This window comes from Letharia lupina (assembly GCF_014066315.1).
Source record: "Letharia lupina isolate WasteWater1 chromosome Unknown contig_11, whole genome shotgun sequence".
Taxonomy (NCBI): Eukaryota; Fungi; Ascomycota; class Lecanoromycetes; order Lecanorales; family Parmeliaceae; genus Letharia; species Letharia lupina.
In genome coordinates this window covers 411,070-426,965 of record NW_023502980.1, presented here as the reverse complement: position 1 = coordinate 426,965, position 15,896 = coordinate 411,070, and the positions used below count along the sequence as shown (strand labels likewise).

Sequence of the window (15,896 nt, the reverse complement as noted above, 5' to 3'; positions counted from 1 at the left end):
CATCATCATCCACTGAATGGTCCAAGTTAGTGGCTAGAGATGATAGGTGATACAAGAACGTTGACATGAACTAGTTGCTCGTTTCGAATACTTAGATATCTTTTATCGTCGCTATGGGATGCCTTTGCAGATGATGCAACATTATTCATTCCCCATCTTTAATGCGCTCAATTCATGCTGGTTCAGACCAGTCCACCTGATCCGTAACAGGGGTTGTGCCCTCTTTTGTGTAACTTACCTTCAGCCGTAATCTCAGCTTTGCTGGCAATGCCTAGAAATCATCATTAGCCCTCAATATCGTTCTCTATCGTACAGAAAATAGGTATCACTCACCCCCGTAACAGCACTAACCCTCATCCCCTGCGTCACTTCCTCCCCTCCCTCCATCTCCGCCTTACTAACAGCATTAAGCTGCAATTTCTGACTCTTCGGTACCGCAGCTTGAAGCCCAACCCCATTGAATCTGCTGAAATTACTCGCGTTGTGGAACCGGGCGAGGACTTGCGCCACGCCGCCGTTGCGTTGGACTTGGAGGGTGAGGAGCATGTCGTTCTTTTGGTACGCTAAGTGTGCTTGTGTGGATGCGGAGGATTGGGGAGGTGGTGGGGACATGGAGCTGAAGAGGTCGTTGGACGCGGAGGTGGATTGTTGGGGGGGTGGGGAGGAGAGGCCGTTGGTAGGTGATTGGGGAGAGAAGAGATCCATTATGCCGTTGTTGTTCGAGGATGTTATTTGGGCAGGTGCTGAAGGCATAGAAGGGCCACCGCCTAGGATATCCGCGAGGAGATCGGCGTTGTTTTGAGTGCCGTTCAAAGTAGCACTCATGTCCGCAGCTGGAAGATCAGAGCCACCCATCAGGTCAAGCAGCATGTCTTGCTCGGTCTGCTTGGCTGGCTTTCTGGCTTTGGCGGCTGCCTTCTTTTGCTTAGGCGTGGCTTCGCCGAGCACCCGCTGCTCTTCACGAATTTCTGGTGGAGGCATGCGTTCGAGGACACCCCGTCGTATGTCATCATAGGCGAACAGATTGCCGTATTCGACCGCTCGTTGCTGTATCTCGATACTCAGGTCTGATGTGCGGCTGGATAGGAGGCGTCGTATTCGGTCTATCTGGGAAGGGTTCTTCAGGCGTGAGGTGAGCTTCATTGCGGAGGTAATGATATATTCCGCGACGATCTGGGTGGAGTAGGCACTGCTGAGTATCGTCTCAAATAAATCGACGACCTCGCTCTCTCTAACCTCTTTCACCAGTTCCTCCTCTTCATACTGCCCGCCCCGGAGCAATGAATCGCCATACTCTCCGATAACCCATGTACCTGCCAACGTGAGACCTTCTTGGGTGATATCGTCCTTCAGTCCTGCGTACAGCTTCTGCACCGAATAGGTCTGGAGATCTGGCGTGGTTGCAATTAGGCGCACGAAGGACGAGAGGATCTGCTCCTTCACGTAGTTGCCCGCCAGCTTGAGGACTCGGAGCATAGTATCGACATGCCACCTCTTGTTAGGAGCGAAACGATCTGCTGCGACTCCAATTTGACTGGTCATAATTGGCTTAAATTCGTTGTCCGCAACCTCTAGGAAGGCCAGCAACTCTCGAATCAGAACTCGCACGTTGCCATCGTTGATAAGCGTAAAGCTCAAGTCTAGAGCTCTTCTCCGGATGCTAATGTCCGGGTCTCGAAGACACTCCAGTATAGTGTTTCTGTGCCGCTGTACCGCATTTGGCTCCACAGCAACGACCTTGATGAGTGTGTTCAGAGCCACGTATCTGATATTGTTGTCCTTGTTCGTCAAGAACTTCCCTAGAATGTTGACTCCCAGCACTCGCAAGCCTGAGTCTGCTTCAATATCCAATATTGTCAGGACGGACTCGTAGAGGATAGAGTTGCCCACGTTCTTGGCGGAGTCTGTGTTTGTAGCTACCTGCGCCAGGATGTCATTGATCTGTTCGCTTGTCCGGGGATCTCCCCGTCCTAACGTTCGAAGTAGTCGGAGAATCTTGACCTGCAAGAAGGGGTCTGTGATACCGTTCACGTCGTGTTCTGGTGCATAGCCTGAGCTGGCCAGTCCTTTTAGAGTCCGTACCAGACCGCTGGTCAATGGTCTGAATGTCTCGACGATACCTTGTTCCCCACCCTCTGCTTCATCTTCCTCGCACATGCTTGTAACGAAAGTGAGACCACAGAGTAACACGCCATGGTTTCGATCCGATAATAGAAGTTTACCTTTCTCGATGAAGTGCTCTTGGAGGTCTGGGACTTTTCGACATATCCGCATGGCACACAGGGCAGCTTTCCGACGTATGTAAGGGTTGGCTGTGGAAAGGAGTGATTCGATCTGCTGGAACAGATCTCTCGACATCTCGATTGACGCAATATTTCCGAGTGTGCAAAGGGCCAGGCCAACAACATACTGGTTTGAGTGATTGAGGTCGCTAGATGGGTGTCAATTGTCAGCCAAAGCCGTCAAAAACGAGATAGTTGGGATGCACTTCTGTAGCGAATTTGTGACAAGAGTCAAGACTTCTTGATTCTCGTCTAGTAATAGCATTGTCCCCAGATAGCCCAGTCTCTTGTCCGCGAAGCGCGGAGATGCCAGGAGCTTGAGACATTCTATTTGACCAAAGTGAGTCCGTTCTCCGAGCGTAAAAAGGTACAGCAGCTTTGCAACGTTGTTCCTCCTGTTGTGTTCGTGTCAGCTCCCCGCCTGCTCGAGTCTATCACGACGCAAGCGCACCTGACGTTGTGGTCCCCACTCTCTTCCCTGAAGCTTGCTCGGATCGCAGCGCTCTCCTTTTGTACCACAGACCTCTCGTCTGCGATGGTCTTTGAGGCGCGCACATTGCGAATGAACTGCTTCACTGTTCACAATATCAGCTACGGCAGCATGAGGCTTGATGGGGAAGTAAACTTGCAAGAGCTCATGGCGGCCTCATGGACCCCAATTCGGGGCGACGGTGTGATAGGGTGGAAATTAAGAACTCTAGGTGACAGTCATCAATGTGGTCAGACGGTGCCGTTCTTCTGAAGCAAGCAATGCTCCATTATCAAAAGTTCAAACCCGAGGTCTTCTCGCGATATTTGCCTAGCATGCCTTATCACAAACCAAACGAAAACAGCAAGAAAAAAAAAGCGCAAATCCAGGCAAGAGCACGAGGCGCCCAGGTATAACAATACGAGGAATCACCGCCCGAATCAAATTCCCCATTCCCCCTTTACCCAACCAAAAAGGGCTTTTTTACCTACTGCATTAGGTCGCCAATGAGACTCAAGGCGGAATGGATTTCGGGGGCATCGCGATCAGCGGGGGGGGGAGGGGGGGGGGGCACTAGTAAAAACACAAAATTCACCTCAAATTACATAAACAAACTTTTTTTTTTTTTTTTAAAAAAAATAATTTTAAAATCTCTTGTTTTCAACTCATACATGTTGTACGACTCAGCCCTACGAACATCAGGCGCCGAAGTTTTGGAGCTTCGATTTCCCGAAACCTAGCTTCCAGATTGAAACAATTCAGCTCGGCATTAATCATTCTTCGAAGTCGGGTTTCATGTCAGCTGCCTAATCACCTTCCTCCGGAAGAATGCGGCGCGAAGGCACGAGGACTCTCATACACTGATAAAGGCCATTTCACACGCCCTGAGGCCTACTGAGACCAGCTCAATGTTGCCTCCGCTGCGGAAGCGTGTCCTTCCAGAGCTGTATTCGAGTGGCGCTGTTGCTTAGTGGAGGTCACTGCGAGTGCTGCAAAATATACCATGGCCTCTTCATCCTCTTCGACTCAAAATATTGGGCCTGATCATATCATCCGTCCCCGTCCTGTCAAACCCAGCAATCCTATGGTCCTACGAGCCCAGTCCGAGGAAGGGAACCTAAAACCCAATGGACACGTTGATACAATTCTGTCAGGATCCTCGAGGTATGCAGGTCATCCAATGTTGGTGGAAGACATCTTGCTCAATTCTTAGCAGTGGCCGTTCCACTCCTCTACCTGAGGATGCTCCTCCATCAGCCCAGTCTATTTCCTCAGCTCGGAAGCAGGTCAGAGCACAGCAAAAGCACAGGATCTTTCCTACAGTCGAATACGCTGCCAGGGTATCGCACTTTGATCCAAGAAGCGAATATCGAGACTTCAGAGGCTTTTTCGTTTTGTTCTGGATCGGACTCGCTATCATGGTCATCACGACTATGTTGAGGAATATAAAAGACACAGGATACCCTCTGAGGCATCATATGTTTGATCTTTTGACCACGAAAACATGGGAGCTTGCTCTCAGTGATGGAGCAATGGTCTTAAGTACGGGCGTAAGCGTGCCATTCCAGATGCTATGCCGTAGAAGCAAAGGATGGTTAAGGTGGGAGAATCTGGGAATGCCAATTCAGAGTGTCTTTCAACTTGGTTGGTTGGTGCTTTGGGTCAAGTACGCAGGATCAAAATGGCGAGGAAAACGTGGGCTGATAATAACAGTTGGCCCTTTATATTCAACTGGACCTGGACCGCCCAAGTCTTCTTCACCTTACACACGCTTGTTCTACTAATGAAGATGCACTCATACTCTTTCTATAACGGTCACCTAAGTACCACTGAGCACCGGCTTTCCGCTCTCGACAATCCCGAGAGCGCTTCGACTGCCGCCGCTGTACGATATCCAAGTCCAAGCACGCAACTCGACGAGGTGGATAAAGCAGTAGAGGACAAAAAGAACGAGGACGAGAAAGAAACTCTAACACAGCTACGCGAGGATCTTGCCCTCGAACTGATTTCACCCCTGGGCCAAGTGACCTACCCCAACAACCTGTCGATGATCAATTATGTCGACTACATACTCTGTCCAACCCTCTGTTACGAGCTCGAGTATCCCAGAACGTTAAGAATAAACTGGATGGAGCTCTTCTATAAGACTCTTGCAGTCTTCGGCTGCATATTCCTTCTGACACTCATAAGCGAGGAATTCATTGTTCCTGTACTACGTGACTCGGCGGTACGACTGGAAGGAATCGATAGCTGGTCTGACATGGGTCTCATTCTTGGCGAGACTATCAGCCAGCTTCTGTTCCCATTCATGATGACATTCTTGATTTGTTTCCTTGTCATCTTCGAGTATGTTCTGGGAGCGTTCGCAGAGATTACTTGCTTCGCAGATCGGCACTTCTATTCCGACTGGTGGAACTCTAGCGATTGGTAGGATCTCGTGGCGTATCAGGTCGTTTCTATGCTGATCATGATCAAGGCTTGAATTTTCTCGCGAGTGGAATATCCCAGTCCATCACTTCCTCCGTCGCCATGTCTACGGGGCCTCTAGACCATATGTGTCACGGAACACAGCAACGCTGATCACCTTCCTCGTGAGTGCTTTCGGCCATGAACTAGTCATGGGTTGCATCACGAAAAAGCTACGAGGATATGGATTCGCAGCGCAGATGTCACAATTGCCCATAGTGGCAGTGCAACGGATAAGGATCGTCCGAAGTCGAAAGCTGCTCAATGTGAGTGTACCACAGAGTTCCTCATGTCTTCATATCTCAAGTATTTGGTCAAACTTGCTGACTGTGAGCTAGAACGTACTCTTTTGGTGTTCCATGATCCTCGGTCTTTCTATGGTAAGTTTATGCTTTGGTTGTTTTCCTTCAGACAGACTGATTTGACTCCCAGATGTGTGCACTGTATGTCCTTGTATAAGAGCATGAACGGAAGGCAGGGATTGCAAGGCGTCTGAAGCGTTGAATAGCATTTGGTTGGAGCCTAGAGCATAAATCTCAGGCGTATTGTCCCTGATACCCATCTTAACCTCCACTGCAATCGGATGTACTCTATAGTGTAAAAGCATGACAATAATTACATTAGTAACGGCCAATGATATGCTGGTCAATAATGCATGCTATCATTATCTTTGGAGTGTTAACATTAACCGCTAATACGCATTCTTATTTATCGCTGGTTGCTTCTCCCTCGTTCCAGAAGCGAAGATTGGGGAGGATTCGCTTGATGACAAAATTTACGTTCGACCAGCAACACATTTGACTAAGTAGCAAAACCACCCCCACGATACAACATATACCACTCTCTCAACGTGGCTTTCTCACTCATAAGTGAGAGTCTCACACTGGCTACCTCACATCTACGATCTCTATATATGAGCTTGCCCCCTTCCTTCCAATCATATCTCGAGTCAGCCTCCCAATACCTCCAACCCAACCTACCCCACCAGGCTCCCCCTCCACCCCCAGCCACAGTCTTCGAAAACATCACCGCTCTCCTTGCGAGTGCGGACACTACAACATTCGCAACAGCAGTACTCCCACTCCTCGCCCTCCTTTTCTTTATGAGCCGCAGCTTCTGGGGTGGAGGGCGCTACTCCCCCTTCGCCCACGCCGGTGGCCCTCCCCCTCGTGTCGAGCCAGAAGATTACCAATACATCGTCGGTGATGAAGCAGAAGCCCGAGCGTATGCTGGGCAGCGAAATAACAGCTACGGCTTCCCACCAACTCACCGCCACCCCAGCAGAGCCGAGCCTCCGGATGTTCTGATCTTGAAGCACAAAGGCGCTACATATCGCCTCCATTTCCAAGCATTTGATATCTCAGAAGGTGTCCTCAAAGTTGGCGATCTCCGCCGCACCGCTGCAAATGAGCTCAGTGTAGATGATCCGAGGCGGGTGAAACTGCTCTATAAAGGCAAATCTCTACGTGAAGACCGCCGTGCTTGCAAAGACGAAGGCTTGAAGCAGAACAGTGAACTCCTCTGCGTCGTCTCCTCAGACCCGTACCCCAGAGACGATGGCAACGAATCCAGCTCCAGCGCGAGCTCAGAGATGATAACAAGTGGACTCGACCCCGGCCCCCGCGTTGACGTCGACGGCACGATAATAGACCGCGGCGAGCCCAGGAAACGCAAAGGGCACCGTGCAGGCCGTAAAAAGAAGACCCGGGATTCGCCCATCACCTCGCCCCGCGACTCAGGCCATCTCGGCCCACCCAACGGCGTCCCCTCATCCACTACCCGTAATCCATCCCCTGGTCCTCGCGGTGTCCCAGCTCCAGCGCCACCCCAGCCAACTCATCCACCGAGAAAACCCTCTACCCCTGCCGAAGCCCTTGCTATGATCGCAGATACTTTCCACGCCACTTTGCTACCGCAAGTGCATGGTTTCATGCAGCATCCGCCAAAGGATGAGAAGAGTCGGGATTTCGAGTATAAGAAGCTGAGCGAGTCGATACTGACACAGACACTAATGAAGTTGGATGGGGTGGAGACGGAGGGGAATGAGGGGCTTAGGGCGAAGAGGAAGGAATTAGTCACAGAGGCGCAGGGGTGGTTGAATGATATGGATCGGATGATGGGAAAGAGGTGAGGGGAACGACAGCGGTATGGACGAACGGTATAAGCTTGTGAATAGGGAAGGAGATGCCAGGAGAGACCTTTGAGGTTGAGGACTGTGACCATGTCCTTTGGCCTCTTGTAGAAGCCAGTAATGGCAATATGGCGGCTGTGTCTACCTTCTCTGCATCATCTCACATCTGGCCAGGCGTATTGGCGCGAATCGGGCCAGGCCGAAATAGAAATATAATTGAATTCTGCTATTGTTCTTGTTGAAGGACTATCGAACGTCTAACACTAGTGCCTAACGCCAATACACCATGCACAAAGAGTTGTGATGACCCCGTGTATGCCATCCATCAAACTAAGAAAGCCTTGCTCCCCTCCACCAGCCCCTGTCCAGCATTGGAAATCGCCACCCAGGTCGGTGCGAACCTTCTTGCTTCGTCCAACGCTGGTATGACACCAGACTCATTGGCGTCACACCATAGACAGACCACTCTGCCATCCAAGCCATCGCCTTCCTCTCCATCACCAGCATCCCAGCGCACAGTGACATCAAAATCTTTCTCCCATGTACGACTCCACCATCGCAATTCTGTAGCTCCGTGCTCGGAAACTTTCCGAAATCGAGGATGCTCACCAGCGCCAGCGACGGTGAAGTCAGATATCGGGCGGTTAAAGACAATCTTGCAAGCTCTTGTCTCCAGGCCAGAGACCTGAAAGCGCGCTGAAGTAGCCCCGTCTGGAGCGCGACTAGCGTTGAAGGTAAGCCAATCCGCATATCCGATTTCTGGAGGCACTTCGGGGTGAGTGTTGGGTACGACTCGTGGAGGCAGACCATGCCAGCTGCATTCCGTGAGGTTGCGCCGGCGTTTACTCGGCGTACAGGACGGTGTTTGGCCTGCAGTGCTGGGTAAGGACGCTATGGCATCTGTGAGGAATGGCCCTGTTTTTGGGTCGATGCCGGTCAGGGAGACTGTGTTGATACCAGAGTCTAGATCGACCTCTTGAACAAAATAGAGTTTCAAGCGGTTGTTGGCGGAAAATGGGAAGGCCATTAGGTTGTAGATCGTTGTCCCAGCGAAGACTAGCATGAGGAATACAGGTATGTGGTAGGTGTAACGATGAAGGAAAGGGCCCAAAGGTGCAAAGAGCAGGACGCTGAGGATGGCAATACCAATGTAGAGGAAGAGAGGCGAGTTTCCGTCTGCGAGGGTCTGGTTGGTTGCAGTGGTGGCGAGCAAAGAGACTTGCCCAAGAATGATAAGGGGAAAAGGGGCGAGGAAAAGGAATTCGAGGAGCCAGAGGCTTGAAGGAAGGGCATGAGACCAGGGCTGTTCAAGGCCGTAGACTTGGCGCTGATGTTTGGCTATAGGTGAGTCGTCGTCTTCGGCCGCGGGGCGCTGAGGTGAGGTAAGGCTTTTTTTGAAGGTTCTTGACCCTCCACCGCGCAGTAGAGAAGTAGTCTCAGTTGGGTCATCATTACCTTCGCCAGCTTCCAGGATGTTGTCCGGTGCATCTTCCTCTTCGGAAGGAGCCATGAGCCTTGCACTTGAAATACTTCCGGGCCTAGACCTTTCGATAGGGTGCTCTGCTGGCACTGTACCCTCGATCTCATCGGCATATGCAGATTTCCGAGGAAGGCTAAACTGCTCGAGGAAGGCTGTTGTCGTTGCTAAGAAGATGCAAGCGAAGAAGAAAACCATCAGATAACCACCAGCAAGTTTGGGGTTCCTCTCGAAGACGGTGGTTACGATCAGGATAAGCCATCCTGCTATGAAGGCCCAAATGAGGTTGTAGGCTCTTTGAAATGCTGTGGGTCTGAGGTAGTCTGCACTCCGGGTGCAAAACCATGCAACAGATACCCACGCAGAGATCATCATGCTCCAGACTGAGTACTGACTGCTATACAGGATGTATGGGTTAATATCCGAGACAAGAAAGGCCAACCCAACGACAGCCGCGGTAGCAAAGATGAAGGCAATGGGCCATCTGAAGACGCCGCGCCAGCCTTTGGTCGGGACTGAATCATCGCCTTCAGCATGATGGTGGTGTTTGTAGGAAGTGAAAAGGTAGAGCTTATCAACCTTGTAGAGAATGGCCCCGATGATAATCAGAAACACAGGGGCAACGACCAATAGTGTGACAGACAGGGCGAACAGCGTCCGAAGTCTGAACACCGCCATTGCGCTACCGAAGAGGTCGAACCAAACGCCAGTAGATCCTTTGCCACTTGCGACTTTCCCTTTCTCGGGATCCTTCCCCTCAAAGATCGTGCTTGTATCGGAAGTTAATCCTTGCATAGTAGACAAGGCGGCAGAGAGCATGTGGTGTAATGAGGCCTTGCTGGTATGTCTCGTGTCATCTTGGGAAGTATGATACCGAGCCCTTGGCTCCATAAAAGCAACGTCGAGTCCGCGCATTCCATATTCTTTGGTGAAGACGCTGTAGTCCGTTTCACTCCTAATGACGCCCCTCTTGAAAGCATCCCCGCTTACAACGGTACCAAACGGATACTTGCTACTTTGGTAATATCTAGTAACTTCCGTATCTGTGCTCCGGAACAAAGTGGCGCGGCCACCTGCACCAGCACCTTCGAGATTGAGAAAAGTGTGTGGAAACTTTGAAATAGGATGGACTCCAAAGGCCAGAGCTCCGTTGAGATAGTCCTCTTCGCCGTTGTTCAAAAGGGCGACGATACCTTTTTTGGGTTGTTGCCCCTTCGATGAAAAATAATTAATGAGTTGAAGGATAGAGACCACACCGACACCATCATCAGTAGCACCGAAGCCAATGGAGACGCTGTCATAGTGGGCGTTGACAAGAACGCCTCCTTTGCCCTTGGGCTTCTTATCGGTCAAGAACCAGTCATCTGGATCGTCCTCCGAGCCCCGTATGTAGACAATGATGTTTGTCCCCTCAATGTAAACACTTGGGACTGGGGCGTTACCCTTTTGATCAAAGTGATAGGACACATTGGATACATTATCAGAGAAAATCACAACGGGAGCACTTTCTGAGGATTTATGCACATCCTCAAGAGTGCCGCCAGACAAAGGGTATGAGGCCGAGGAAACGCCATTCTCTGTTACGATGGCTGTGACCCTTCTGAGAAGCCAATCGCGGATGTAATCGTTCCGGCGACTGTTGAAGGGATGAAAGCCATTGCTAAGAGTCTGGAGATCCAGCCAGGCTTCTGTGAGGTTGGTCCCATCCAAGTTTCCAGGCACTTCTGGTACAGTGTGATGGACGACGAGAAGAGAAACAATCAATGCGACATATACCAGTGATGTAATGATAGTGACAGGCAAAGGTGTGAAAGCAAAGGGGTTATGAAAGAAATTCTTCATTGTTGATCAAGGCAGCCACGGGAATTATGCTACAACAAGGACCCCCATGCCGTTACCCTGCTATCGGAAGTTGTTGATTCGAAGGGCGATGAGTTGTACCTATTGAGTTGTACCCTATTTCTTGCAATCATAGGGTATAGTAGGCAACGAATAGGATAGAGGCTGAGTATAGTCGGTACATTGGATAGCCACGAGAATCGGGCACTATGACCCTGTTGATTTCTTGCTTTGCGGGGTTCGCCCGTGATCTCCTGCGAAACCCGTAGTTAAAACCCCCACTATCCCTCCTTCCACTTTCCACTTTCCATTACGAACACTACAAGTACAAGTACTGTAGAAGGATGAAGCCATCTCCGATATCAGATATCTTTAAAACATTAACAGCATTGTCGCCTATCCACCATCCAGACTGTTGCTCATCGCTCTCCGTATCGCTGATGAAGCATTTAGCTTCACTACTGCCACCGGATCCAGCACTGACATTATCTATCGGCAGTGGCACTGGACTCCTAGAAGCCTTGCTTCTTCACCAGCGGCCTACACTGGAGCTTAAAGCTGTCGAGGTCCCGGCGATTAACAACAAGTATATGCCAGTTAACAGGATTGAGATTGTGGACGGATACCGGGATCTTTGCAGTTTGGCAGCAGATGCAAGTGCCTGGATGTACGTTTATCCCAGAGATGCTTGGCTTCTTCAGAAGTATGTTCAGGCTTTTGGGGATCAGAAGTGCGAACTCATCATCTGGATTGGGCCGAGGGCAGATTTCCCGGAGCCTGAGAATGAATTCTTCGGTGCAATGTGGATAAAGGAAGACTTCAAAGAATGCGGTCTTAAGGACTACGAGACTATGGCATTGTGGAGGCGGCTACCACTTGACAAAGCTGGTTCGAAGGCGACCGAGGATGATGCCTCAGCAAATTCGTAAAGTATCCTACGCAGAGGAACCCATAGGACAATACAAAGTGCTACCTACTCCTTTACCTACATCCCGGACTCCTCAGCTGTATAGGTAGGTGTCTAGCGTCTCCTCAACACCTATAGGTATCCATAGAGTAAATGACCCGTACTTGCATTCGCATCAGCGCCCGTTAACTCAAGGTCCTCTATCGCGCACTGGTCTCATCCTTTTGGCGTCTCCACTTTATCGGGCGCTAGGGCTGATTTTCGGCCCGGCTAGCGCGTTTTTGCCGAAAGCACACAAACCTCAATTGCGCACTCATCAATAACTTTCCGAACATCGACTTGCCTGTAACGATAAAGGCAGCTTGACCTCAACAGTAACCCGTCCCATTACATCCCCTCCATCGAACGAGCATCCCAGGATGTCGAGTTTCGATCCCGTCGTACGTGAATCCTTCCACCAGTCCAGACCGACATGGGAAGCATCGATTAGGGAGAGTTATGACTGATGGCGTTCACTTTAGGTCGTCATCGATGGCAAGGGACATCTCCTGGGTCGCTTGGCCAGTACCGTGGCCAAGCAGCTGCTTAATGGCCAGAAAATCGTCGTCGTCCGATGCGAAGCTCTCAACATCTCTGGCGAATTCTTCCGTGCAAAACGTACGTTCTACCTGATTGACTGTACTTACGAACGAGGGCTGCGTGTCTACTGTGGGAGATATTTGAAGAGGATGATTCTTGGACAAGCGAAGGCTGACACAATTGGCTGCTTGTAGTAAAGTATCTGGCATACCTACGCAAGATGACTCGTTACAATCCCACTCGAGGAGGTAAGCTATATGCAAGTCTTGGGCCTGCTAGTCAGGACCTTCAAAGACATTAAATGTGATGCTGACTCGTCGCTCACCAGGTCCCTTCCATTTCCGCGCCCCTTCCCGTATCTTCTACAAGACGGTGCGCGGTATGATTCCCCACAAGACCGCTCGCGGCGCTGCTGCTATGGAACGTCTAAAGGTGTTCGAGGGTGTTCCCCCACCATATGACAAGAAGAAGCGCATGGTTGTACCACAAGCGCTGAGAGTATTGAGGCTGAAGCCGGGGAGGAAGTACTGCACCGTTGGCAGGCTGAGTCATGAAGTTGGATGGAAATACAAGGACGTTGTTGAGAGGTATGTGTATACATTACGAAGCTCGAATGCTCCTCTGTGGGCCAGTCGTCATTCGTTTCAAAGCTTGGCTGACACAATCTCCATAGATTGGAAGAGCGGAGAAAGGTCAAAGGGGCTGCATACTATGAGCGCAAGAAGGCAGCGAGGAGGCAACTGTCGGAGGCGCAAAAAAACGCGAAGGTGGATGACAAGACCAAGGCTCAGCTTGCTGAGTTCGGCTACTAGCCTAGCAACGTTTGTTCAGGGCCTGAGGCGGCGCAGGGCACAGGAAGATCATACCAGCCAGCATGCGTATCTGGACTTTAGCAGGCATCGATTGATGTAATAGCAAGAAGTTTTTACGTCTAGCGAGGCAGTACGGTTGCATTGAGCTACAGGCCCCCAGACACATCTGTGTGATCAATTCAGTAACATTCAAAGCAAACAGCTTGGTTGACTTTGTTCCATTAACGTTCATTGTATGCTCCTCGGAGTGTTCTGAAGGAGCTTGGCCGGTGCAACGGGGACTTTACCCCACACATCAAGATCCCTTGTCCGGTCGACGTAGGTCGATTCTAGACGTTATGCTTTTCCTCGCCTTTGAGAAATCCACAAGTAACGTTGTAAATGCAACACTCAGAATAGCAACATGTCTGGGGCCCAATCTCGGCTCTCGAAGCTAGCCTATCACTTCCTTCCCTCTACCCCTGCAAAAAGCGCGGAATATCAACATCGTCACAATGTACACACTCTTTCCCCAACCTTCTTTCTACGTCGAGCAGCTGCTGTGGAGCCAGATGTATAACCTTCCCTTCTGAATTCCAGTTCTAAACAAACTGATTGAGGAAGCGTACAGGCGGAAGCCATCTACCATGTTACTGCCAACGGCAAGATCTTGCGCCGTTCATACCAAGAGGCCGCGGATCGGGCAAGAGGGTTGGCGTACTACATCAAAAAGCATGGTCACAAGAAAGTAGGAATACTATGCCCGAACACACCGGCGTTCTTGGAGTCCATATTCGGCATTGCTGCCGCCGGAGCAGTCAACGTTGGCGTCAATTACCGATTGAAGCCCGAAGACATCACCTATATATTTGAGCATGCAGATGCTGAAGCAATCATCGTTGATGCCGAGTTTCTTCCTTTGCTCGACGGCTTTAGAAAGGCAAACCCCGGGATACCTCTGATCATCGACGCTGATACAGATGCAACAGAGGGCGAGCTAAGTGGCCAATTCGATGAAGCGGTGCTGGAAGGCCTACAGTATGACTCACAGCGCGGCGAGAAAGGATGGGAAGGTTTGGAGGTTCAAGCGGAGAACGAGGAAGATGTCATTGCACTGGCTTACACAAGTGGGACTACCGCAAAACCTAAGGGGGTCGAATTTACACATCGAGGCTGCTATCTGGGTGCTTTGGCGAACGTTGTCGAGTCTGGCCTCAACTACCACACAGGACGATGTCGGTATCTTTGGACTCTGCCAATGTTCCATGCAATGGGTTGGACATTTCCCTGGGCTATAACTGCAGTCAGAGGCACGCATTATTGTCTCAGAAAGATCGAATATCCCGAGATGTGGCGACTCCTCAAAGATGAGCACATCACGCATTACTGTGCTGCTCCTACAGTAAACACTTTGCTGTGCGCTGCCAGAGGAGCTCAAAGGCTGCCTGATCCAGTACGTGTGACTGTTGCTGCGAGTCCGCCGACGCCGCATTTGTTCGAGCAGATGACCAGTCTGAATCTACATCCTGTGCATGTCTATGGTCTTACAGAAACCTATGGGCCAATCACCAAAGGTTATCATATGCCAGCATGGGAGTTACTTTCCAAGACTGAGAAATATCAGAAGATGGCTCGGCAAGGTCATGGTTTCCTTACCAGCTTGCCGGTCCGGGTCATCAAAACCAATGTTCCAGAGGGAACCATCATCGACGTGGAGAAGAACGGTAAAGAGATAGGGGAAATCATATGTATAGGCAATATCTGCGCGAGAGGCTACTACAAGGATTCCGAAGCAACGAGGAAGCTGTTTCTCGGTGGAGCACTGCATACGGGGGACTTGGCTGTATGGCATCCAGATGGAGCAGCCCAGATCTTGGATAGAGCGAAAGATATCATCATTAGTGGTACATATGCGCCGATGGCAGTATTCTGCACAAGTATACTCCCATTGCTAACGTCGCTTGTAGGGGGGGAGAATATCTCATCAGTGGCTTTGGAGAGTATGCTAGCCACCCATCCGGACATTCTCGAAGCAGCAGTGGTCGCGGTAGCAGACTCTCATTGGGGCGAAAGACCAAAGGCTTTCGTCACAGTCCAGGGAGGGAAGAACCTCAAGGGCGGAGACGTCATTGAATGGGCGAAGCACAATAGTGGCATTAGCAGATTCATGATTCCGAGGGAGGTCGAGATAGTGGATGAACTCCCTAAGACTAGTACCGGAAAATTGAAGAAGAATGTCCTGAGACAATGGGCGAAAGGGGCAGATCGGAGTCTCGTGACTTAATGCAGCTGCAAGGTGATATCAGTGGTGGTGGGGGAATGAGAAAGGGGGGTCGCATCGCAGAAGGGTTGATAGACTTGTACCTATTGAGTAAGAGATCTGAAAGTCAGAGATTGATTTAAAGCTGCGACCACTTGTTTGGCAAATCCACTTGGCATCCTGATCAGCAAATGTGCCAAAACCGACATCCAGGAGGAAATATCCAAGCCAGTGCTCTGAGGTGAGATCAGCGTGCGGGTAGGACTGCAGGTAAAGATCCGAGCTAGTGCTTCTAAAAGTCCTGACTCCTGCGCCAAGAACTCGGATAACGCCCCGCCTGAAGGGTTGCCTGCGTGTCACGCGGGTAGCAAAAAAGCCCGTACACCCTAACTATATGGAGATAAGCGCCTTCCCCTTATCAGAATACTACCATTTTTCTCCATTAATCACCTGTTATTTGACCGTCACCGTCTATCAGCCTGAAGTCTTTCAGGCATACTATCTACACGCTCGTTAATGAATTTTTGAGTTACATGCTCCTCCCAGCCATCCACAATATAGTGCTTCGTAGTGTAGAGGGCCTCGCTTCTCCTAGCCGTTTGCGGGATAGGGTGTACGGGCTTTTTTGCTACCCGCGTGCCTGTATGGAGATTCTAGGTCTCCTGCTACAGGGTCGACTGCCGAGAGTAGGGTTA

General features: G+C 50.5%; 5 protein-coding genes across 5 annotated transcripts; 3 read left to right on the top strand and 2 right to left on the bottom strand.

The window, feature by feature from the left end:
• Positions 1-172: 172 nt before the first annotated feature.
• On the bottom strand, positions 173-2,921 carry HO133_000684 (uncharacterized protein; the record flags this gene model as incomplete). The annotated part of the gene is made up of 5 exons (XM_037291621.1): positions 173-271; positions 334-2,431; positions 2,489-2,677; positions 2,734-2,857; positions 2,912-2,921. 5 exons carry the CDS (start codon positions 2,919-2,921, stop codon positions 173-175), a joined length of 2,520 nt encoding a protein of 839 aa, XP_037151983.1.
• An 833-nt stretch (positions 2,922-3,754) lies between these two features.
• On the top strand, positions 3,755-7,348 carry HO133_000683 (uncharacterized protein; the record flags this gene model as incomplete). The annotated part of the gene is made up of 5 exons (XM_037291620.1): positions 3,755-3,915; positions 3,968-4,417; positions 4,465-5,178; positions 5,228-5,483; positions 6,206-7,348. The coding sequence occupies 5 exons, from the start codon at positions 3,755-3,757 to the stop codon at positions 7,346-7,348; spliced, it is 2,724 nt and encodes a 907-aa protein (XP_037151982.1).
• Positions 7,349-7,673: 325 nt separating this feature from the next.
• On the bottom strand, positions 7,674-10,667 carry HO133_000682 (uncharacterized protein; the record flags this gene model as incomplete). The annotated part of the gene is made up of 1 exon (XM_037291619.1): positions 7,674-10,667. The coding sequence occupies one exon, from the start codon at positions 10,665-10,667 to the stop codon at positions 7,674-7,676; it is 2,994 nt and encodes a 997-aa protein (XP_037151981.1).
• A 437-nt stretch (positions 10,668-11,104) lies between these two features.
• HO133_000681 (uncharacterized protein) lies at positions 11,105-12,962 on the top strand (the record flags this gene model as incomplete). Its single annotated transcript, XM_037291618.1, has 6 exons — positions 11,105-11,589; positions 11,990-12,011; positions 12,093-12,228; positions 12,345-12,398; positions 12,479-12,737; positions 12,824-12,962. The coding sequence occupies 6 exons, from the start codon at positions 11,105-11,107 to the stop codon at positions 12,960-12,962; spliced, it is 1,095 nt and encodes a 364-aa protein (XP_037151980.1).
• Positions 12,963-13,365: 403 nt separating this feature from the next.
• Positions 13,366-15,225, top strand: HO133_000680 (uncharacterized protein; the record flags this gene model as incomplete). The annotated part of the gene is made up of 3 exons (XM_037291617.1): positions 13,366-13,515; positions 13,573-14,845; positions 14,909-15,225. The coding sequence occupies 3 exons, from the start codon at positions 13,366-13,368 to the stop codon at positions 15,223-15,225; spliced, it is 1,740 nt and encodes a 579-aa protein (XP_037151979.1).
• Between the last annotated feature and the right edge of the window lie 671 nt (positions 15,226-15,896).